The 24,862-nt window shown below is 35.2% G+C and overlaps 2 protein-coding genes across 5 annotated transcripts in view; one reads left to right on the top strand and one right to left on the bottom strand.

Moving 5' to 3' along the window:
* The window catches only part of LOC139151626 (unconventional myosin-X-like), a 113,290-nt gene that overhangs the window by 64,669 nt on the left and 23,759 nt on the right, over positions 1 to 24,862 (top strand). For 2 of the 4 annotated variants that reach the window (XR_011556466.1, XM_070724550.1), the window contains exons 2-9: positions 6,563 to 6,727; positions 7,333 to 7,544; positions 8,262 to 8,431; positions 8,834 to 8,930; positions 9,285 to 9,362; positions 9,688 to 9,847; positions 10,366 to 10,469; positions 11,112 to 11,238. Coding sequence is in view for 3 of the 4 variants with exons in the window: in XM_070724550.1 (XP_070580651.1) it covers positions 6,563 to 6,727; positions 7,333 to 7,544; positions 8,262 to 8,431; positions 8,834 to 8,930; positions 9,285 to 9,362; positions 9,688 to 9,847; positions 10,366 to 10,469; positions 11,112 to 11,238 (1,113 nt within the window). In the remaining variant the exon portion in view is untranslated. Of the gene's footprint in view, positions 1 to 6,562; positions 6,728 to 7,329; positions 7,545 to 8,261; positions 8,432 to 8,833; positions 8,931 to 9,284; positions 9,363 to 9,687; positions 9,848 to 10,365; positions 10,470 to 11,111; positions 11,239 to 24,862 lie in introns of all 4 variants that reach the window. The other 2 variants (XM_070724549.1, XM_070724551.1) reach the window with 1 other exon arrangement.
* Positions 15,724 to 24,653, bottom strand: LOC139152207 (uncharacterized). The gene is made up of 8 exons (XM_070725349.1): positions 24,569 to 24,653; positions 20,895 to 20,932; positions 19,901 to 19,977; positions 19,249 to 19,557; positions 18,572 to 18,739; positions 17,902 to 18,032; positions 16,452 to 16,658; positions 15,724 to 15,894 (listed from the first exon to the last, which is right to left on the bottom strand). Exons 4-8 carry the CDS (start codon positions 19,517 to 19,519, stop codon positions 15,724 to 15,726), a joined length of 948 nt encoding a protein of 315 aa, XP_070581450.1. The 5' UTR covers positions 19,520 to 19,557; positions 19,901 to 19,977; positions 20,895 to 20,932; positions 24,569 to 24,653.

Genomic DNA, 24,862 nt, shown 5'->3' on the forward strand with positions numbered 1-24,862 from the left:
CAATATTAAAACATTTGATCAGTAGTTTGCTTTGTAACTGTATAGTCTGCATAGCCATTTCCTCATAATAGCAAAATAGTAAAAAAAATCAGAATTTTCATTCAGTTTTATTTTCTTAATTCTCATTTTCCCATAAGCAGTGCAGCTTCATGTCTTCTGATTAATAACGGAGTCAAAGAAAACAAAATTATGATTATCTTCCCAAGAGAGTGTCAAAAACCCCTGATAGGCAAAAGCAAAACACACAAATTAAGTGAGTGAACATATTTATAGCTTGTAGTGATGGCAAGTGACCGTAAATTCAGTGCGAACCCATTAGCTTTTCTGGATACTGTGTAGTTAAGCCTGTCATCTAATTCTGTACAGTGTTTTGAATTAAAATCAACACAAGGCAAGTGCATTATTGTCTTGAGACAGATCGACTTGCCAGAAAATACTCCTGTATTGGTTCAGTATCAGTTAAAATGAGTGGGTCACGACCTCATGTTGACCCCTGACCTCATAAGGGCAAGTTACTTACCCTGCCACATGCTGGTTTTAATGAAAGGTCATCCCCCTTTGGTGGAGGTTATGGCCCTATAGTTGCAATGGGACATACAGCTTTTAGTAGTACTCTTTTGTATCACCGACTGCAGACAGATCCATTTCACAATCTAACGGAAGAGGCTGTTCTCCAGACTACTTGGGTATTTTTCAAAGCTGTGAAAACATAGATACACACTGTATGGCAGGTTCTCCTGGCCTGGCAAAGAAAGGGACATTGCGTAAGTCAGATTGCTATTTTATTACCAAATTTAATGAGCAGTTATCAACTTCCGATGATTAGCTGTGGCAAATGATGTGTTTGAATACTTCTATGACAAAAGTTCCTCGCAGCTGATGTGCGACCATGACATGTTATTTTCATATCAATATTCCCTGGTTGTTTGATTTTGCAATTGTTATTTCAGTGCTTTGTACAGAATTGATTTGATGGTTTAAAATTTACTGGAAATGACTTGGAAAAAGTAACAATGATGAATGCAGCTGTATGATATGAGAATCACCACTGTTATTAAAAAAGGATCCATTCATACAATATTTTGCCAAAGATGCAAATGTATGTTTATAGAATTATGTATCCCATGTAACCACTGTAGTTTAGTACTTCTTTTCAAAAAAAGAACATTTCCAACGAACAAAATTTATCCCAAAGTAGGATTTGCATATATATATGAAGAGGGAATTCTGTTTAAATATTGATCTAGATTTGTATACTTATCATGGTCCTTCCATGAGGGACCTTTTATTTATCAATCAAACTGAGTTGATTTACAACTCGGGGCACACCTCGCCAACTTGAGTTCCAGCTTCATAGCTACAGTATCTTATCAGCGTTTAGCCACCAGCAATATCTGTTTTAAGGTTAACATTTCATAAACATTTTCTTTAGCCAGATATAAGCAACAACATAGACATTTGATGTTTATGTTGTGTCTGTCTGTACACTTTGTGAGACATCTTTATGGAAAAAGAGTGCAATTGGCAGCATTTTGATATAAACTTAGCTTTTGAAAGTTTCTACCATTTTAATTATGTACACATTTGCCCATAATGTAACTTGTGTCGACTCAAGTTGTTTTCAACCAAGCTGAGTTATTTCAAGAATTTCAGCATCAAGAAAGGCTCTGATTTGAGTTTGATCAGGTTTCTGGAGTGGGTTTATCCTCTGGGTGTTGGTCTACAAGGTTAGATGCCCCACTCCACCATCAAAGCTCAAATGGAATTGTAGAACTTTAGGAATTCATGGAGATGTAAGGACATGGACCATTGAATCTTAAGTAAGGGATGGCTACAAAGTGTTAAAAACATAGTTTAAGAAGGAAAGAAAAAATTCCAAATATTCTTTTAAAAAATATCCAAATGGATTGTAAGTGACAACAGTTTAGGTTTGGATTTTAGTTAAAGTCTAGATACAGTGATTTCAGCAAAAAATATGCCTGCACTGCCATATTTCCAAATGGAAAAAGGCAAAAAAATTGTTTATTCTCACTCTGACTGCCCCTTGGAGATGAAATGGTTTGTTCATACATTGATTCTTTCATCAACAGGCCCCAAAAAATGCCAAGACAGACACTATTAAGGCTGTTAAAAGTTTTTTGCACGCCAGCTTTACAATTTCTTCCCAATGTAATCCGTTTTTGTTTTCTTTAACACCTGAGGAGTGTTTTCAGGTGTTCTGCTGTATGACTACCACTTTTAAAAGGGGCTGTTTTGCGCCAGATACCATCAAATGGCAGCAATGTGCGTCTCCTATGCCAGCGATAACATCAAAATCACAACAAAACAGTCTCCAGTGGTGAAATGCGTTGGCACCATGAAGTTGCCTGGGACTCTTACACAGTTTGGCTCCAACACTACCTGTTTCTATGCAACTTTTGTTTGGTTAATGGGGGTAAAGTTATTTTTGCACTGACAGATGTGTATACACCGATTGTTGTAATATTTCCTCCGTTTGTGTTTCCAGAGGTCCGTAAAATACACATGCATTTGCTCCCCGGTAAAGTGCAATCATTGAGTAAAGTAATACTAGATGTCTCCAGTCATGGGATTTCATTGTACTGGCAAAGTACGTGCCCTGCCCCTCTGTTCGTACACACATCCTTTGTTGTCAAGTGTCTGAGATCAAAGCTATCATTCATGAGCCTGACAGTGTTCTAGGCTATGTACTGGTACATGTACGTGTACATGCGATAACGTGTAGAACATGTTGAATTGATATTTACTGTGTGAAAATAAATATGTAAAACCAGCAACATTTCTGAGTATCATGAAAATAGCATGTAAAGAACAAAGTCTGATTTGCATGTCTGTTATCATTGAGTCATCTTCCAATCCACATATTCCCAATTTCAGAATTCACCTTGGTGATAGATGTTTTTGGACTGACAATCATACCATGGCTTTCTAGTAAACAAGGCTTTCATACATTAATTTACTACCATTTGCAGTAATAGAGCGCGAAGCCATTGCAGTGAACTGCAATAAAACTGCTTACACTAACTAGTTACAGCTGTAGCCGTGGCCACTTTGGTGTTGAACAAGGCTACTTGATAAAGACCAAAAAGTCTGCTTGTACAAAGGCAAAACTAGCTCTGTCTGAGGCTCGAGTTGTAAATGAGAGTTTACGATTGGCACCCTGTGTTCAAGATTAAGATACAATGTAACATTACCATGCACTGGTCCATGTACAACTCTTTTTTATTTCAACTTCCCCAGACAAACTGTCTGCATGGGACATACAATGTTGTCGACTTTGCCAGCTGGCTACAGCTGAAACTAATTAGTGTGAGCAGTTTTATTGCAGTTCACTGCAGTGGCTTCGCGCTCTATTACTGAAAATGGTAGTAAACTAACAAAAAAAAGTCAAATTTTTGTGCAAAGCCAAGCCATTTATCTGTATGGTAGGTATTTTTAATATAAAAACTAAGAATTTATGTTTTTGTAATTTACAATTTGCACCTGCAATCTCTGATTTTATTCTTTACTCTAAAAAGTTTTGAAATTTCCTTGAACAAGGTATACAGTATATAAATTTTACCTTGAAAACATTCTGCTTTAAATTAGCCCATACTATAACGTATGCTTAGAATCATATTTGTACAAGACAGCAAAATCACAAAGAGTTCATGTCAGGATTTCAGTTGTCACAATCAAACCGTACGGGACAAAAACAAACTTACTTGGTTTTGTATCGTAGAGCTGAATGTCATGTAAATGTTATGAAGACAGATGATGCATTTTCAAGCCCATTGTTGAAGCAATAACGCACACACAATCCCACAGCTTTCAACTTCATGTTAAGCTCATAAGGGGGTGTAGTCGTTTTAAAGTGTTGGTTTCAAAGTAAAGCAAGATTGTACCTACAAAGTTCAAGGCTGCCTATCTTCAAATAAGACATGTGGTGATAGTGAGCAAAACTAGTTAAAGTTAGTTGAGGAGATAGTGTAGAGTGAAGAAATAATCAACATGCATGCATGACAGGGAATATTCTTGAAAGTATCACATATATTCATAGGCAACATGTACATAAATTAATCAGTTAGCACTTCATGCCAGTAATTCATAATTTGTATGTTATTTTAAGATCTCTTGAAAATAGTTTATGCATGTGGTGCAAGAGATAAATTTCATCCATCGCAGTTTGAAAAGAAAAATTATCATGTAGTTTGAAGAGATAAATTTCATCCAACGCAGTCAGAAAAGAAAAATTATCATGTACTTTGAAGAGATAAATTTCATCCAATGCAGTCAGAAAAGAAAAATTATCATGTAGTTTGAAGAGATAAATTTCATCCAACGCAGTCAGAAAAGAAAAATTATCGTGTACATGTACTTTAAACTGGAAGAAGTGCTCAGAATAATTAATACATCCAGAGCTGAAAGTTTTATTGGATGGTACTTTCATCATTGACAAGTCATCAAAAATCTACAGATTTGCAGCAAAGTAACATTTGAAAAAAGCCACTGTGATGTAGTTATACTATAGCAGTTGGGATGCTAAGTAAACTAGGCAATGTCTCAGCTTCCTAGGTGTAACAGACAATTGCTGTAATTATGCATTTATTGTGAAATGCAAAAACAGGCAAGTTCACAATTAACATGATCTCCATTGGTTTAACAGAATTAAGAAGGCACATGTCTGTTTGTTGCTGTCATCAGCTGAAATTTCTTGTTGCATTCCACTCACATGAAATGTCAAGGAGCTACTTTGTATGTTTGCCTGGTTAACGTTCTTCCCTATAAAGTTGTTTGTAAAGCTTTGAGTACACCTTGACCTTGATGGAAGTGTTTTTTGCTCAAGTTCAAGAATATTTGTGGATTGTTTGGTAACCCTGGTAACATGGTTTCATCAACTTCCCAGTGGTCACATCATGCCAGAAGGGAAATCAAGTAACAAGATTTAGGAACCCTGGTAAATGTGTTAGTATACAGCCTCCTTGCAAAAAACACTGTGGAAATGTACCGTTACGTCACACTCAATAGAACTGTTATAGGGGTCATATCCAGGTGATGTCAGGCAGCAGAAAACATTACTTTCATTGTAGTCTGCTAATGCTTCTTAAGGTAGTACCGGTATGCGCCTCAAAAGTGAAAGACTTAAACTTTTGCTCAAACTTTCAAAAAGGAAACTTTCGACCATTCTCTTACCAAAAAAAAATAAAATAAAAATCAGGAATCACTGTGTAAAATTTGGTTCTAGAGAGACAAATTACCCATGATTTCCAGATATTTGAAATTCAAAATGGCCGCCATCCCTGTGTTAATTCTGTGGGGAAAAATAAAATTTTCGATTTTCATAAACTAAGGCGGTGAAAACTTTTCTTTCACCAAAAAAATTTGAAAGCCCGAATATCTGTCCCAGAGGCGCATTCTACCTTAATCTTATATCTCCAAATACATATCAAAACATAATATGATGCCGTTGTTTTGCCTCTCGAAAGGAATGCAAACTGAACTTTGGGATATGGTCTTAAATATTATTTGTACATGGTAACACATTTCAACTTCAGTCTCAATGTGTTTCTTGTTAAAGCATGATTTGAGCCCAGTACGTCTTATCCCAGCTTGTCAACACCACTTAATATCATGTACAGTACATTGCACACCAGTATAATTCACCACTAGCTGTTTATAGGTGTAAACTTTAAAAACAGTATTCTTTTACCAGCCAAATTTTTGTAAAGAAAGCCTTCATTCTTATTTTCTTGGAGCACAGCGTTACATATTTACCTTCAAAATGTACTTTATGTTTCAAGAACTTGGTATTTCATTTAGAAAAGTTGAAATGGAATTTCAACATAATGTTGCACTACTGTGTTTCATATTTAAAATTAATTTGTTAAAAAAATATATACTAAGTCATGCATTTGTGATGGTTCCTAAAATAATGATCATATATCATTTTATAATTTTTGTTGTAGTTAATGAAGTTGTAAATGTGACCGGTGTTTTTTTTTTACATGGCTCCCACAGACATTACAAGCCAATGCTATTAGGAATCACCAGTGGCAGAAATGCTAGGTGTAACACCATTTCAGTGTACCCTATTGATTTCCAACACAGCCACAGACACTGTCATTGGATAGCAACACATTCCCATCCAAACACAATAATGGTGCATTTTCCATCATATTACGCCGCTACACAAAGACCACAATTGTCTGTTTTCTGTCTGATGGCCGGCTATAATTCCTTTCATGAGGAATTGTCGTGAAAGGGTTCAGCAAAAGTAAGGCACAAGTACCTTTGTAGGAATGACGACGAGGACAGTGCAAAAAGGGTATTGAAAGTGGAAACAAAAAGATGAAACCCATAAGTGGAAAGTGACATCTTTGTTCTCTGTGCTTTTGAATTTTCTTGTCTTCTTATTGAAAGAAGAGAGCATTTCTTGAAAAAAAATGTCTCTCTTAAAACGTCGTCTCCTATCAAGTCCACTTGATATTTAATAGTCTTGATGCATGTTGATTGATCTTTCACAATGCGACAGCTCAAGTTATGTCTTTCCTTTCATTGTTCACAGCTACTTCTTCCAGTGAAGTGGTCATGCTACGAGAACAGCTGAAGACTCTGAGCACAGAGCTGGTGTCGCTGCGTACAGCCCTGGTTATGAAGACTGCCAACGGACTCACAAATTCAAACAGCCAGTCAGATTTGCAACCATTGAACCAACCAGACTTTTCTGAAGGTATAGAAACTATAGTGTATCTGTAATTTGCAGAATGTATGTTAACCAAATAAAAAGCCAAGGTGTCCAATTTTTGTAACTGATGAAAGATTTGGTTTGGTTTAAAAATTCTTTGATGGCAGAGTACATGTATTATGATCATATTACCCGGATTAGAGTATATGTACTTAGACATTTGTACCAGTACTTTGGTAAATGAAATCAACACATTTTTTATTCATTAGTGCTTTCACCCCATTTACATATATACAGGTCAAACTAGTCATTGAAAATAGATGCTAGACCATTTTTTTTGGTCATGGAAGGATTAATTATACATGCAAGAGATACATAAGCTGAGACATTTTATCTCTATTACTTTCTGTATATTACATGTAAATCTCACTTTTACTTTGAAGTGTACATAATAATTGAGCTGAAGTTTGAATTTCCAGTTTAACATGAGTGATGCAAAGTATGACATTGTATCCGTGATTAGATATTTCTGTTGAATGAATTTGTCATGGTATATTGATATCAGTGTTAGTTTGAAGTCAAAATGGGTGATTAAAGTATGGTTTGACAGTACTACACAGTGATTCATCTGATTTTCTTCATATCAGCAGATTCAATAATTCAGGAAAGGAGAGATGACTCAAATTCATCCTCAGAAAACCAGAATACCAAAAATAGAAAATTTACTCAAAAGTTCACTGCCAGTATGATTGCGACAACCAGTCCCAAAGACTTAGAAGATTTAATTCACCTGTGTGGGCCACTCACTGAAGATTCAATCATTAAAACTCTACAGCACAGATGGGACAGTGGATGCCCTTATGTAAGTAGAAAGACTTTTTTCAAGTTACCTGTGAATCTAGAGCTCTCTTGTAAATATTTATCAACATATCAGAACATCAGCACCAAACAGTGGCAAACCTCAACCTTTGGTAGGTAGCGCCCTCTACAGGTAGAATTTGATTATTATCAAGGATGCCTTTGAAACATTTCTTGTGCTCTGTCCATCATGCATTTAAAAAAGCTTTCAATTCAGTGAGTTGTATTTTGTTCGAGAAAACTTGGAAGTGTTCACTTTAAAATAATATGAATCTCACTTTAAAATGATATGAATCTCACCATTACACCATTGAACATTTTAAGTCATATAGTGTTTAATGTTGAAATTTCCAAGTATTGTAGCTTTTACTGTATATCATTACTTGACGTGTTCTCAATATTACATATTTTTTTCCTGTTTTGCTTTTTCTATTATAACATACGCCTTTCACCGAGAAAAGTATGGGATATTTACTTGAATATTGTGTAACCTCTGGCAAGCCGGCAGGTTCTCACAACATGAATTAGCTTGGCATCCCAAACGGCTACCTATCAGCACCAATCTGTACTGACTGTCTTGTCATGTCTCTTACGAAGGCAAAGTTGGATTACACATCAAGAAAAGATAAGGAAACCTTCCATGGAATTGAAAACTTTTATTGTACAACAGTTACCATGTGTTTGTTGATTTTTACAAAAATTCAATTATTCTATCTTGCAGACAAAAATAGGTCCAATTTTACTCTCAATGAATGCATACAAAGGAGATCCTCATGCCATGGACAATGCTCTGCTGCAACCAGCTGATCACAATCCGTACTTACTGAACATTGTCAAGGAAGCCGTAAGGTTACAAACAGAGACTGGGTATTCACAGGCCATGGTGCTAAGGTATGACACTGTAGATGAGTTTAGGCCAATTATGTCTGAGACATTCTATTATGAAATGACAATCTTACCATGAATCATGAAAAGTCACAGCTATAGTAGCCTTAACCAGGGATGATGGTGAAGAGTTTTGAAGTAAACACAAGTTGAGTCGTCTTTCAAGAAAGTAACCAGACTTCAAATGAACAGAAAAAAAAACATATTATAAATCATACATAGGTCTCATTATATGGAATTTCATTACTAGTCGCTTTATAATTCAAAAGAAGACATTTTGTACTTTATTATTTCAGTTTGATTTTCCATTACACATTTTCTTGTCTGATCTCTTTGGAAACATATTCCAAAATGAGAAATTTTGTCCAAAGTTGGTAAATTTAAATAAAATATTACTTTAATTGACAGTGGTGAGAGTGGCAGTGGTAAAACCCATTCTTCAATGTTGTTGCTAAGGCAACTATATGACCTAGCAGGTGGAGGACCAGGAACTGATGGCTTCAAGGTAAGAAGTCAAAGTTCAGATGCAGTGCAGCCAAACTCACAACTATGTCACAACCATCATTTTAACTTTAAAGGGCATTTTAATTACAAGCAGGTATTATCAATGTTTCTATTTTGGGGGGAATAGTACATTAAATTATATTCAATACATTCAATATTCATCTGTTAGCCAAATTGTTATCCAAAATATAGATTCTGTTCACCATATCTGTCAATAATACAAGCAGTACCTGTGACATTTCCCTTTTGAAGTAAAAATTAAACAAAAGGTTAAAAGTATCCAGAAATTAAGCATGCAGACAATTTAAGTTTGAAATTTTCTGTTTTGTTCATGTTGGGATATTTTGTATTTCAGCATGTATCTGCTGCAGTCACAGTGCTGAGATCACTTGGAAGTGCTGCCACACTTCAAAACTCAGAATCTACTAGAATGGTAAGTTTATTCAACAGTATACACAATACTTGTTGCACTTGTGACTTTCAAAGCTGTAAGATTTGTACTTAAGTGTTTTCACTTCCTATATCAGTTCATCCCCAAATTTGGCAATTTGAAGGTTTACTCAAAAAAGCCATGCCTATGTATCATAGTAGAATACACAGGACATAGAACAAAATAACGAAAAATATCTCACTCTGCATTGAAAGGCAATAAACCTGCAGCAGCAATGAAGCCTAAAATTAGGTTGCAAGTGTACAATGAATGAGAGATAATCTTCAAAATCGTCGACACAATTCTTTTTATGTTTTCTTCTATTCAGGGTTACTACACCGAGATCCATGTGTCAGAAGGGGTCATCTTCAGAAGCAAAATCCACTGCTATTTCATAGACCATTCTAGAATCACACAAACTTCGCCAAATGAGAAAGGCTACCACATTTTCTACGAGATGTTAGCTGGTCTGACACCAGATGAAAGAGGTAGGTTAAAGCTGTTCAAACTCATCAGTCATTTACAACAAATGAACTGGATAACTGAGAATATACTGAACAAAATTTGGTGCTGAATCAGTGTCATGTTGTCAATAGACATGATGGAATACTTGAGTGCTAATGTGTGTTTATATTAACGTAGGGTGTTGTGAAATTAAATTTTGAGGATGGAATTTACTTCAACGAATATTAAATTAAAGAATGGATATTCCTGTATCTTCCAGACTAAAAGTAATCTACCGGTAGTGACACACAATTACTTGCTGTTTCACAACATGTATGTAAATGTGTATGTTTTAAGTTAACAAGTACAAAATTAATGTGAGTTGACAACTATATATGATCATGCTTGGATAAAACCAAGATTGTGACTCTGGATAACATCACTGAATTTGCTATCGCAATAGAGGCTTTTTCCTTCATTCTTATCAATTCTATTATATATTCCACATCTAAGAATGGAATTTTGTAATACTTGTAAACCAACTTGACTGGTTCTTTCACAGTGAAACTTCATTTACAAGGCTATTCTGCACACAACCTCAACTGTCTGAACCATCTACTTGCGATGGACACTGATGCAGACTCTCAGAAATTCAAGGCATGGAAGGTAAACATGAACTTTAGTCTCGTTATCATCAAAACACCTTGTGTAGCTCAACATAGTAATATCAATTTATGCACAGTGGTTTGTGATTATCCTTTAAGCAATGAAAATTTTTCAAATATGCAAATCTGACAATAATGACAATTATACATGGAGAATATTCATTTACCTCAAATCATGTACTGCATACTCACAACTTTTGTATCAAACTCAGCAAAGTTTTTCCCACCATGATGAGTTTTCATCTTCAGATAAGGGTAAGGTTCTTGTATTTTTGCAAGATCATTATACCTTCCCCTTTGTTGTATAAAGTAAATATATAACAATACATTTTATCTTCATGGGAGACAGTCGTGCAGGATAGAGTTAAAGTTTATCATTCCTGTTTTGTTTTGCTTTGAAACATCCAGGAGAGCGCAAACCTAACTGCACCGTTTAAAGCTGCAGCATGCATCTGTCCAGTTTGTAATCTGTCAATCATGTACTGGTATATGCTATCAGTGTACACCAGATAAGACTTTGTCTTCCCATGTGAGTTTGAATCTATGAAGTTGATGTAAAGTCTGATAAATCTCATGGACATGAATTGCCTTTAAAACTTAATAACTACTGAAACTGAATCTGTCTTTTCACCCATTTCCCCAGAATTCTCTATCAGTCCTTGGCATCCCATTCTCAGATGTGATGAGGATCCTTGCAGCCGTCTTGTTGCTTAGCAACATCGAGTTTATGGAGAGCAGTGACCTTGAACTTGACATCAGAGGAAACAATGGTGAGTCTTTCTAAGTCGTGCACACTCTGGTACACATGCACACATTTATCGAATAAACACAATCAATTCAGATGATAATTACAATATTATTCCCAAATATTTTTCTTTGTTCAGCTAAGGAAACTATGAGTGACATAATGACTGTATCACCAACAGTCAAAGATGAGAAGTGACAGGGTCATTACATCATGGGTATTCTGAGCTGAACAAAGAAAAATGTTAGGGATACTTATCTCATACACAAGTCAATAATTTGTTATTTTTTGCAAAATAAATGTATAGTTTCGTGAAACCATTCTTAGCTTCAACTTTTGAACTACTATTGGAATAATATAAATAGGCCAAGGGCAATTAAGTTGTCAATCATTTCGATTCATCAGTTGCATGAACGGGGCAAGTGAGTAGTCATTCACACACATCACATGTATGGGTAAATGTTGGATGATCGATGGCCTACATGTATCTCTTGTGAAGTTATACACAATTTCAAAGATAGCATAGGTCAAGAAATTTGCCTTGGACAAGGACACACTATATTTCAAGAGGAAAAATCAATTGAATCTCAACATTGTGGACACCTCAACATCGGTCAAGGCAGCCACACTCAACACTTGTTGCAGTGTATACATAACTTATGTATTGGACCATGCAGTCGTCAAACCCTTTCGTTTTCCATGTTTTGATGATTTTCATTATAATGTATGAAAACATTGATGCTACAGTGACTTTTGAGGCTCAGATGATGTGGCCTGGTGATTGCAGTACTATAGCACCATTCAAGTGGAAATGTCCTCTGCTTGTATGTTCCAAGCTCAGGTGGTTGGGTCAAGGCACATGGATGCAAACCTCCCACTATGGCTTGAAAACTAAATCATGGTGACTCGATATTTGCAGGGTGCATTCTAATAATTATAAATTTTTTTTACAAAATTTGCAAGTCAAACAAAGTTTGATTGTTGGAGAAAGACCATCCACCACGTTGTTTTGTTGACATTGATGAGCACATTGAAGATGGACATAAAGAAATTTCCAATGCACCAAAATTGATGACAGAGACACAGGTTGTCATAGACATAGAAACAACCAGAGGATAGCAAGCGTAATCATACCTCCACCATGTTTTATTAGTATTGGTTTATTTAACATGCAAATTGTAACCAGAGGGTCAAATTAACTAAGTACACAGCACATAGGGGGAAGAAAAACCCCTAATATATATATATATATATATATATATATATATATATATATTATAAGTACAAACCATACTAAACTTACAAAAATAAAGTACCAAATCACCTCTTTTAAGAGAATATAGTTAACACCAAAAAGTGAAAAGTAAATAAAATCTTGTTACACAATAAATAAGGAGGTAAAATGGGTTCAGAAATCTGGAATAATTTCACGATATACACCTTGGCTCAGTTCCTTGTTTTATGACAGCAATTTTATATTGCATCCAGAACTGTTAAATAGCGTTTCTCCATGCAATTGCTTCTTTAACTTCGTTCTGTGAAAAAGAAAAGTGCTATTTTGCTTCAACCATTTTGTTTGATACATATGCTTGATTTGTGAATTAAAATACTGTTTGCTGGTAGAGGTTATTTTAAAATTTATAATGACTGATTCAGTGTTTGCTATGGTAACAATGATAAAATTTATGTGTATGTTCAGTCATAACTGACACAAGTCATCTTAACTTAATGTATTCTGAGTATAAGACTTGCTGTGTGGTGCATAATCTTTATAAAAATCAAAGTCTGAAAAAAATCGGTAAGAAAACATAATGTAAAGTTTTTTTTTTTTTTTTTTTTTATCAAAAATTTTCAAATACATGTCTCATTAAATCTGAGAAAAAAAAAAGGACATTACAGAAATCAATAAAGTAGTGATCATACATCATTATTGTGTATGTCTGTTGTGCTAGGGTCTCGGTGGATATTAAAACTGTAAATTCTCCACTTTTTATTATGGGCAAAACTTTTATCTTTTCTCAAGGCAATGTGATGCTCAGTTTTTTGTATAGAGTTCACAAATCTTTTGTATGCTGTAAAGTTAGGCAAGTCTTTTACAACGACAAAATAAATGTACCTTTTACCAACAAGCAGTAGGAAATTCACAATATCAGAAAGTTTGGGATCACCTAGTATGATTCTTTGAAATCATAGGGTTCAGGTGATAGCGACTATCAAGTCAATCTTAGCACATAGAAGGTGTAAAGAACTTAAAAAACAACATCAAAATTTTATACTAAAACACAAATGATCCGTGATAGCAATGATATACATATAAATCTTATCACAATTGTAGTTTTCCTACTTTGAAGAACACAAGTACGAAAAATTGCTTGACAACTGATATTGTTAGTGTCAGTTAAGGTAGTATAAATGAACCCCCATAAGTGGTATATCAGAAAAGAGTTATAAAAGTTTGAGAGTCCAAATATCTATCCCCGAGGTGCGTTCTACCTTGAGAACAAAATTAATTTCTGTGAACTGCAGATTTGCATAGTTTTGAAACGTTGCAAATTAATTGATTTCAGCAAAAATACAGTCCTCGAAAAAAAAACTAATATTTCATGTTCACCGGTTTCTGTTCATTCTCCTCATATGAAAATTCATATTTATAGATTTAAGAATGTACCAAATCAAATGGAGATATTGAACATTATTCTAGATTGACACAAATCAACTTTATTTGAGCAAACACATTTTACTAGCAAGTGAATGGATGTGTGTGCAGTGCGGCCATTACAATAACATGTAACCATATGTATTGTTTTTATCACTCTCGAACTTCAAAATGGTCTAGCTTTCAGACAGAGTACTTTAGGGGCCGTCGATAATAAAAGCTGATGCACAAGAAACGTAATATCTTCGTTTTACTTGAAACCCTCTCCCTCCCCCTCAAAATGAAAGTTCTTATGCGAAATCAACTTCATATTATGATGCTGTTTCTGACAAACCCACACACACCTCCGCGATCCGCACGCCCATGATAAAACACCGGAAGTTCACATTAATTACTAAACCTTCACTTTACACGTTTCACTTTTTAAGACACAGAACATTTTAATGTCTTTCGCACGTAGGAAAATGTTTCATGTATATATTTCACGTTGAAAAACGTACAAGTTTTATTTCACATTTATGTCTTTTAGTTGTCTTTTTGTCTCCGTATTGTTGTCATTCTATTCTCGAATATAGTATTGAAAGATAGTAGTGCGTTCTCGCTGCAAAGTCGCACTTCGAAAACAATAGACGAAATCCTTATGCGATTTTGACGCACACGAAACGAAATGAGCTTTTACCCCCTCCCCCCCCTAATCGAAGGAATTACGTTTGTCGTGCGTCAGCTTTATTATCGACGGCCCCTTATTCATGTAAAGTCATGACATATGAAATAAACTTAATCATATGATCAAATCTGAAAAAAAAATTGAGAGGTTCATTTTCCTTGTACTTGCACATCAGGTCTAAAATCAAAGGGAAACTTTTCAAAGCTGTCTCATTAGTGCATATATGGCAGCCATTTATCACAAAAAGGAGGCTACGACCCAATGTAGGGATACATGACCTTTCCAATGAGAGGTCACAAGGCTAAATAAAGTAGGACTGTACATTTAGAATTAAAATTTATGTAAGGCATCTGAGAACAGCCTTTTTCTGCATTTAGTAAATTGGACAAATCATATTTTTAAGGTCTTATTTTCCATATTTCTAGTTTTCTTTGCCACACAACATTTAAACCTTGAAATATCTGTATTATACCGAAGGAGTAAATAATACCAAGATCGATATTATTGAGGCATACACAGGTATCACTTCCTAAAATATGCCATTTGTTCTATGGACTCCAAGAGGCAGAAAAAAAAAATTAGACAACTGACATCACTAATTCTAGTAAGCTACATTGAAATCAGGCTAGAAAGGGTTATCTTAGACATAAAATATGTAGTGTTATTTTGGACAAAATGTATTCTTGAATTTCCCCGGTCTGATAGCATTCAAATTTGGTTTGTGGCTTCAATGGATGACCTCAAATGCTGGGAAATAATAATGAATTAGCGTAAAGTAAGACATATAGGCCAAATTTCACATTATAAGTCAACACATCTTATTCTCTTAAACCACTTGTATATTGACTTTTAAGTTGGTCCGTAGATTTGTTGAAATTATGATACAGTGTGCTGATTGCATTTTTAGGGCCAATCTTCTCATTTTTCACCAAAAATCTTGAGATTTTCTTTCTTGTATTTTCTATAGTTTGAATTTATTTCTTTTGAAAAAAATCATAAAAGCTATGTCGTCCTCTTATTAAATTTTCAGGCACTATTGACAAATTCAGATTTTCACAAAAAAGAGACACAGTCGAGAAATTACCCACTAAAAATCAAATGGTCAAAATGAAGCATTCTCTGTGGAGAACTGAGTGCCAGATAGGATCATGTGTTATCAATTGCTATAATTAACTCCTTTCGAAAAATCATAGAGGACCTGTACTTTTCTTTTGGTTGCCTTCAAGTACCTCTGACATGCTGCTAGATATTGCACAATCGAGTGGCAATAATCCTGTGACAGGATTTTTCAAATTACTATCAGCACCATGCTCAAGCAATAGTTTCACAATATCTATGTCATCCATCTCCACTGCTGTCTGCAAAGGAGAAACATTATCTGTATCTTGATGGTTGATGTCTGCCCCATAATCAATTAACAACTTGATGGCATCAGTTGATTTACTTTCCACAGCAGAAAGCAATGGAATTGACCTTGACAATATTTTACAACTATCAACACCTATATAAGTTGTCAGCAGGCATTCAAGCTTGCACTCAGCATTAACTTCATATCCACACTCAATTAGATATTTACAAACTTGTACATGACCTGCTTTTGCAGCAAAATGTAAAGGCGTACAATTTGACTTCTGTACAATATCTCTATCAATTTTTTCCTGAACAAACATAACCATTGGCAAGTGTCCTTTCCATGCTGCAAGGTGTAGGAGTGTAAGACCCTTTGCCGTTTCATTTATGTCCCCTCCCTTTTTACACATCAATTTAACTGCCTTCAAGTGGTTCTCACAAATTGCCAGTTGCAGAGGTGTGGAACCCTGTATAGATTTCTTGTTAATCCATGAACCGAGATCAATTAGAATACTGATAATTTCCTCATTACCCAACTTTGCAGCATGATGGATTGCACACATACCTTGTTGTCAGGTTTGTTCAACCAGACCTTGATCTCAATTTTCTCTGGCAACCTTTTCAGTAACTCACTATCTCCTATTTCGATTGCCAATTCAATAATCTTCAGTGCTGCATCATTTTGATGTGACGCTCGCTCATGGCTTTGATCCACATCGTCTTCACTTCCTCCGGATAAAGTTTCACACACATGTGACGTTGGCATTTCAGGCTTAGTGAGATTTATTTCATTGCAATCACCAATTTGAATCATTGCGTGATCTTGGGCTGTTACATTAACTATAAAAAGTAACAAAATAAAGAAATCTTTATTGCATCATAAAAACTGTGACTTGCAAATATCTGAAATACAATTATTTGTTATTTTTCCATGTGTAGGTTGTATGTTGTATGACTTTTTTCAATTGCTCATAATGCTTTGTATAAATAATACTGTTTCTTGGTGTAAAACTTATACCTACAGTGTAAAGCCACTGAAATTTTAACTGTCTACCCACTGTTGTGCTCATACTTTTCATTTTGCCAGCTATATTCAGCTTTTATATTGTTGGTACATGTTACAAGTACCTTGTACAGGCAAATCAGTTCAGTTCGCGTTTACCTTAGGCCATGAGTCAAGTCTACCATAATATGGGAGTCAGTTTTTTGCCCTGCTGATGGCAATTGATGCAGAGATTATCAGATATGTTGATTGTCTTTTGCTGTCTGACAATATCAGTCCATCAACTTTGCACTTCTTTCTGAACTCCTGGTCAGAAAATTTTCAAATTTCGTTAACAAGTGCCCAGCTGATTCAGATTTATTAAAAGTATGATAACATTTGCATTTGTAACTTTTTGTTTTGTTATCTCAATTTTTGTCAAAACATCTTCTGTCTGATATAGCTTGTACAATAGCTTTCAAATTTGATATGTCATTGCCCAGAGATGCCCCAATTTAATTTCATAAATTAGCATGCCACTGCATACCGGTATACTAGTTTTTGCTCATTTTCTGTCCAGTTTTCTTTTTAAATTTTCCTCAAAGGACTTGTCCACCAGCCTAGTTTGGTGTGTGGGTTCTTAGGGATGACCTCATTCACTTCAAATTCGTTCAAATTATTATGAAATTTCTGTATGCAATTTTGCTACCAATTTGCTCATTTTTTGGTCACACATATTCTCCTCTGCTCTGTGAGACTAATGTGAAAGCTATCAAGCAGTCAAATTTGTTATGAAGATCCTAAGAACGACCTTATTTAGATTCCTGAAAATGTTTATAAAATTTGCATAAAAAATGTAAATTTTGAGAAATTTGCACATATTTTTCTTCAAAACTTATTTTCTTAAAGGAGTGGGTGGGATATGAAAGTGAACAAGATGATGACCATGGCACACTCAACATGCAAGATGCCTGACCTAGCAACATGAGGAGAAAGCTCCAGAAAATAAAGCTTCATACAAGTTATTCCATACCTGTTTCATTTGTATTTCTTGGACGACAATTTTTTCAGCTTGTGCTATCCTATCATGTATAGACTTTGTGTCATCCTTCATTACTCCACGTAATAATTCAAAGTTCTCCATGTTCTTTCCATAACCTGTGACTTTTGTCAAATGAGAAGCAAATTAAAAATTTCAAGGGAGTTTAATCACTCGCTGCATTTCACTGAGATGAGAATGACAACAATAAACATCAGACTATGAATAGACTAGTCATTGTTGGTTAATCCTTGTGGTATGCCCACTCTGCTCAGACTGACAGGAGATACCATATGTAATCATCAGTTAAAAGAATCTATAGTATTTAAAAACCATTAAAAGTAATTTGATGACAATAGAAAAATGTTAACTTCAGATGTGTCGACCTTAATTTAAGTTTTGACAACATTATAAGATACAAAATATGGTAAGACAATTCATTATGTTGATTATACAAATTTGGTAAAGAAAGCTGCAAGAATAAGGTTATTTCTCTTCAATCAACAAAGCCAATGATTTTTTTTTTTTTTTTTGGGGGGGGGGGGGGGGGGGAGATGGATAACTTCAGACCTGACAAAGTCTAATTTGTGGGTATACATGGGTCATGTACTCATTCATAAAAAAGTCATTTTGTTTATAAACATACTACAACCATTAGACTTACCTTCCAGTTTACCAATCATGGCTTCCAAGTCCATTGCAGTGAGAGTATTACTATGCTCCCTGAATTGATCCCTTACTTCCTCCAAAATTTCAGTCATTGTCTGCCTGGCATTAAGTGATGATGAACCCATAGCCATAGATTTTGTGATGTAATTATCATTAGTATCAACTGCATTCATGGACCCAGATCCATTCATGTGATTTGGAAGAAAAACATTGCAACCTTGATATTTTTTCTGAATTATTAATTGTGTCTCATAATGAAATGAAATTGATACCGGAAGTTTGCTTTTACCAAACTTGTTCCATGAACACTTCAATCGTGCAATTTACATAGAAGTAATTATATCAATCATGTACATGTATGTAGTTGCCTGTTATGCAGTAAGCATTGCTTGATTTGACATATGACATTTAAGTGTCACTCATCATACACAGAATTACAGCGGTGCATGCCTGTTTCCATTAGGCAACAATTAAGATGTCTCAACTATTGTTTTAAATTATAAAAACCAAGACTCTATAGGCACAGTTTTACCTTGAAACCACAACTTGATTTGAATGAGTCTGTTGGTGGCTGTTGTCTGATTACGATAAAACTGTCAATATATCTGACTTTATTACGCCAGTCTGATTTTCACACTTTTGTAAAAGAGAATGCAGCATTATGTCACTTACCAGGCCGATGTTCCTTTTCATCGACAAACAGCTTGCACATAGTTGTCATCTTACTTTCAAGTGCCTGCACCATCTTGTATGCCATATCATCACCTGAAATTTTATTTTGTACACAAGCCGCATGGTTTTTGCTGTGGGAATAGTGATCAGTTTGATCAGCCAAAACTTCAGTTTGTTGGCTTGCCTCTCTACCGGCATTACCTGTAGGCATGTTGTACTTTTCACAAGTGTTGTCTGTTACATTTTCTTGAGATGGTGATGAGTTGACCATGTCAATAACCGTGTGTCCCTTTCCAATTTCATCCAATGCTACAGGTAAAATTTACGGATTTCATAATGCATGTAGTATGGCATCTGTTGATGATTGGAAAATTAAACTGGCACACTCAGTCTCATTTAAATCTCATTTCACAAAACATACATCAATGTTTAATAAGATATATGATTCAAGCCTGATAAATTCTCTATTGCAAGTTCATATGCCCTATGAGTGATAAAGACCACTGTTACTTACTATTACAACAATACATGTATCTTGAGGAGAGGTAAAAAATAGGTAAAAGAGGGCAGTAAACATCTAAAAATAAACAGAACAAACAGATTGCAAGAAATTGATGTATTACAATGGGATAAAGTGAAAATGATCATGTACCTTTCAATTGAACAGAACTCGCTGATGTTTTACTTTGACGAGGTGTGTGAGGTAACTCAGCAGATTCCCCAAAAAATCTATGGAATAAGGTACAATAATTATATTCATGAACTTGAAAAGTTTGAATGACATTACATAAGATACAAACCTTGAAATGCAGGTTCCTTGACATATTTAATATTTCTACAATTATATACCAGTGCTTGCACTGGAAATTTTTCAAACACTATCAGTGAGAATGATGTTTTCCTAATGTAAAGTAATGTCAGACAGCACTAATGTAATATTTCTGTCCTTAGAGGTGACAACTTGTAAAGCGATATGAACTGCCAACATCTTTGAAGTGAGTCATCAGACAGGGGTATTGTATGTACCTTTACTTAATTAAAAATCAAAATCAGTATTTCAACATTTAAATAAAGCAACTCGCTGATTACTCATTGAACTTGTTTATCTACAACTTGTTCATTGATAAATGGCACTTCATTTCATACTTATGATTGCCTCCCATTCACTTTGAAAAATTATCTGGTTTACAACGTTTTTAGGGGCTTTGATCATGCAATACCATCAAATTCCACAAGTGATGGTCTACTCCCTTAACCCATTTACCATTATGATTTGAATACTGAGCTCCATTGTTTTCTGTGGCAGAGTTGGAAAGAAGCTAATTAAATTGTCTCTAAAAAACATCAATAACAATGTGGAAGTACTCTTGGCTATTTTAAAGGATTTCTAAACAATTCAACATTGATAGGAAATTAGTGAACCTGAGGAAAAATTTAATATATGTAATTTCTTTTTGCCTCAATGCTAAATCTTATATTAAAAATTGAAATAAGAAGTTACAGAAACTATACAAGTGAAAACTGAAACAATTGTTACCACCAGTTCTTTGTCATTTGAAGTAAATAAAGTTGATAAGCAAAAAGGTTGAAAGAGTATTTAGTTGATAGCTTTATTGCTTGATGTAAAGGGTGATGTTGATACTTACCTATGATACTGGAAAGGGCCATTCCTTTTCCGAAGCTGCTACTCATTTCAGATGAAAGGGAACAAGAAACATCATGATTGAGTCTCGAAATTCACAGTGATACTACAATACAAGCTAGGTGATAATTCACAAAATACCAGGATACATGTGCAAGTACATTCCAAATTATTTTTGTATGGGACAGTAAACAGTAACCTCTCTGCTATGATAAATATGTGATGTACACCATATATAATTTTATTACTATTTCTCACATACCCGGCCCTAGGAGTTCTGTTCAGTGAAACCATATAGTCTCATGCTCTCATTACTTCCTAAAACACATCAACAACAAGTCTATTCCAGGTCAAGACTTTAAGTTGGGCCAAGAGGTGAGACATGCTAAAGAAATATGTTTTATTCTAAAGAGAAGTCTTGGAATATGACAGAACATTTATTTTTCATATTTGTCGGTAGATTCTTATAGAAAGAGAGCTTGAATGAAATTTTTCCCATTGACTCCCTTTCAGCTATATATACTTGTAAGATACAGAAAGGGTCATACATGGAATTTGATTCAAATGATATTCCCCTCTATATAGCAAGGATATCAGAACAGATAAAGTGTCTGAACACTCCAAATATTTCAGAGCCATGTATAACTGTAGCATTTGGTATGAATTAAGATACAGAATGGGTTATACATTGGATTTGATTCAAATGATACCCCATAAATACTAGTTGCCACTGAGGTGGAAAATCAAAACTTGGAAACAGCCTATCAACTGGTCGTGATTGTGTCTATGGATACTATCTGTGTGGATTTTGTTGATTTATTTATTTACCTATACTATGGTGTAATTTTCTAGTTTTTATTGTGAATTTTTTCTCATTTTCGCTATTTTAGGCCAAAAGTTGCCTCAGTCACCAGAACTGGCTTTGAAATTGAATTTTCAGGTTCACAGAGGTTTTGATCCACCAGTATAATCGATGACATCAAAATCTGAGATTAGTTGATTTATAATTTTGAAAATAGTACCTGGTTAGTGTGTCCAGTATCTGTCCGAAAATGAACCATACTTCAGAACTTCAGTAACATATAACTTTTTCCCATGTTAACTTATAATGCCATTCGGCAGGTTATGTTGAATTAAAGAGGCACTCCCACTTTGTAACATTTTTAAAACACATTTTTATAATGCCAACAGTCGATATTTGACGTGGCGACTGCGCGCGGATCGCGAGATATCGATAAAACATGTCCTCAAAAAGTAAAAGTTTGAATTCCGGTGGCCCACCTAAATTCAGCTTCCGAACATCGAACATTCGTCACTGGGGTCATTGTCAACTAAGCTATGGAGTACGAGTCTACGCTATAACGCTGCTGTACGCCACAGTACCACCCGCGTCGGTGATCGGTCATGCCCCGTGGGGGAAAGCTGAGTCTTACTGACTAGGAGAAAAAAACGGGAAAACAAAGTTTGCTGATTCCACCAGAATTCGCATAGGCGACTAGCACAGATACGTGCGGTTGATACATAGCGGCCGCCGCGTGGTATGCACGCATACCACGCAGCGGCCGCTTTGTAACGAACCACGCGCACCTGTGTGGCAGACGACAAAGTGTAGTCATCAGAGGCGGCTAATGTTTTACACGTAAAAACTGATATCTATGTGGTATTGGTTAAAAATATAATAGAACTGATTGAGAATAATGAAAACGACAAAAACTAAGAGAAGTTTTAAAAACGCTTACCTCAAGTGAAGGCATAATGCTGTATATAGGCCCAAAGTCTTCGCAGTGGGAGGTAAAATTGCGTCGTTCGAACTTATTATGGACTCCCTAGAATATCGTCAATCAGCACAACAACAAACCTTCGGGGGATTTCGGGTCATAATGAGAAACGATCGTAAAACTTCGGGATGTGAAAAATACGCTCGGGAAATGACATGTTTTTATTGATATCTCGCGATCCGCGCGCATTTGCCACCTCAATTTCAAACCGTTGGCATTAAAACATGTGTTTAAAAAATGTTACCAAGTGGGAGTACCTCTTTAATAAAATAAACCTCATTAAACCGGTGGCAAACTTAACCTAATTGCACCTCAGCCGTCCGATCAAATCACTTATGTATGGCCTAATTACAGATATAAAGTATGTAAATGAACTAACAAGCATTTCATGTTCATGACACTTTCAGCTTAACTAAACCTGTACTAGACCTGTACTTTGGAAGTCAAATAAAATTCAGAGCATGATCAGTTTTGATACATTGGCGTATTTATGTTAATTCATTAAATATGCAAATGATCAATAATCAGTAAGCACCACCTACCAAACCTTACGTATAATATTATCATATAGTCATTAATATGATTACACAAATCATTTTTAAATTTCCTTTTCTAATTCTTCAGATATTGCCTGTGAGTTCAAATATAATAATTGATACAAATTTGTTTATGCAAGCGTAAGCCTCCAGAAACTTATCAGATTTAGATCTAGCCATATAAAATTTTATCAGTTTGGGTTGTGAAAAGAGTGGCAAAAATGTATTTGTAGACTCACACAGAAACATACATGCAGACACACAGATATATTATAAGAGAAGTGTTGAATATGGTACATGTACATCCACTTTGCTTTTTGGACAACTCCTACGTGTTGGCCAAAATGTGTAATCATGGTCCCCCGACCAATGATGCTCCTTTAACATTCACACTGTTCATGCATGTTTCTCTGCCGCTGTTTGGAAAACTGAAAGTGATGTTGACATAGAGTGTAGGTTTGAAAATACTTGTCCATTTATCAAAATAGCAGACAGTCTCTTTAATAATGTATTACTGTATGACCTGCGCGTTAATTATACCTTTCTTTTCTTTATGATAACAATTCCTAGCTGCTAGCTATTAACGGTCACAAAACCTTCATACCGAAGAAAATGTTAGCAAGGAATTGTTTTATCTTTTTCCCAATGGGGCCTCTTAAAATTTGACTCATGATCATCCAATATCTATTATATTCAATCATTTTGACAATAGAAAGACATGGCTGTTTTATTCCATTCAGTTTGTCTTCGCAGAAATCACATTTTTTTATTTTTGGTCAAATTTTTGGAGTCATTTCAGTTCTGTAATCGCAACAGTATTCAGGGGAAAATGATCAATAATGTCACGAAGCTGCTTTTTGTGCATACACTGTACCTTCCATTAGGTTTTGATTGGTTACGTCACTTTACATTGACGTTGTCTTTTTAACTAATCAGCTAGTGTCAAGGGCTTGCTAAATTACGATGCAGCTAATTCAATATTTCCCAGACACAAACAATGGTCAGAGTGTGTTGTCAGCTAATTCAGTTGAAATTTCCATGCCACTAAAAAGGCTTGCAAACAGTTTATAGCACATTGCTATATCACAGAACAAACACTTGACAATGCAGCATTGCAGTAGTTTATCTTCAAAAATTATGTAGGTCAGTCATACCCACGTAGACTATACCGGTAGCTACCTTTAAAAAACATAGCATTTTCCCACCCACAATATTTTATATTACAAATGTCGCCATCGCCATCATACATAAAGAGCGTATGTCAACTTTGAACAAGCAGAGACAAATTTTCAAAGAAATGTTCATCTCGTTTAACTTGTTTGCATGTCCCATTTGTATTTTGTATATATTAAACTCTTTCTCACCTGTTGAAGTAATTGCTTCGTGTGTTTCCTTAGCCAAATAGTGTCATCAATTATAGGATGTGATGATGTAGCGTTGCCACGTTGATGAAAGGATTTGTAATTTTAATTTCTCATTTGGGGGGTTTCCCAACATTATATATATGTCTGGTGGTTAATATGACTCCCTAACATAGCCATAAAAGCTTACATGCACGTTTTCAAAATTGTGGGTTCACCAATAGGTTAGTGGAAGATTCGTTGTTCTAGTCTGAGACGACATAAGTTGTCAACTGGTCAATTATTCAAAATACCATG

This window comes from Ptychodera flava, chromosome 15 (genome assembly GCF_041260155.1).
Source record: "Ptychodera flava strain L36383 chromosome 15, AS_Pfla_20210202, whole genome shotgun sequence".
In the NCBI taxonomy this organism is placed as follows: Eukaryota; Metazoa; Hemichordata; class Enteropneusta; family Ptychoderidae; genus Ptychodera; species Ptychodera flava.

Excerpts from the sequence above, each read along its gene's own strand:
- LOC139152207 (XM_070725349.1), bottom strand. The coding sequence starts at position 19,519 with ATGGTCAACTCATCACCATCTCAAGAAAATGTAACAGACAACACTTGT. Across the intron at positions 18,740-19,248 it reads TGAAAAGGAACATCGGCCTG|TTGATACTAATGATAATTAC; the intron begins GTAAGTGACATA and ends CCATGAATGCAG. Across the intron at positions 18,033-18,571 it reads CATGATTGGTAAACTGGAAG|TCACAGGTTATGGAAAGAAC; the intron begins GTAAGTCTAATG and ends ATTTGACAAAAG.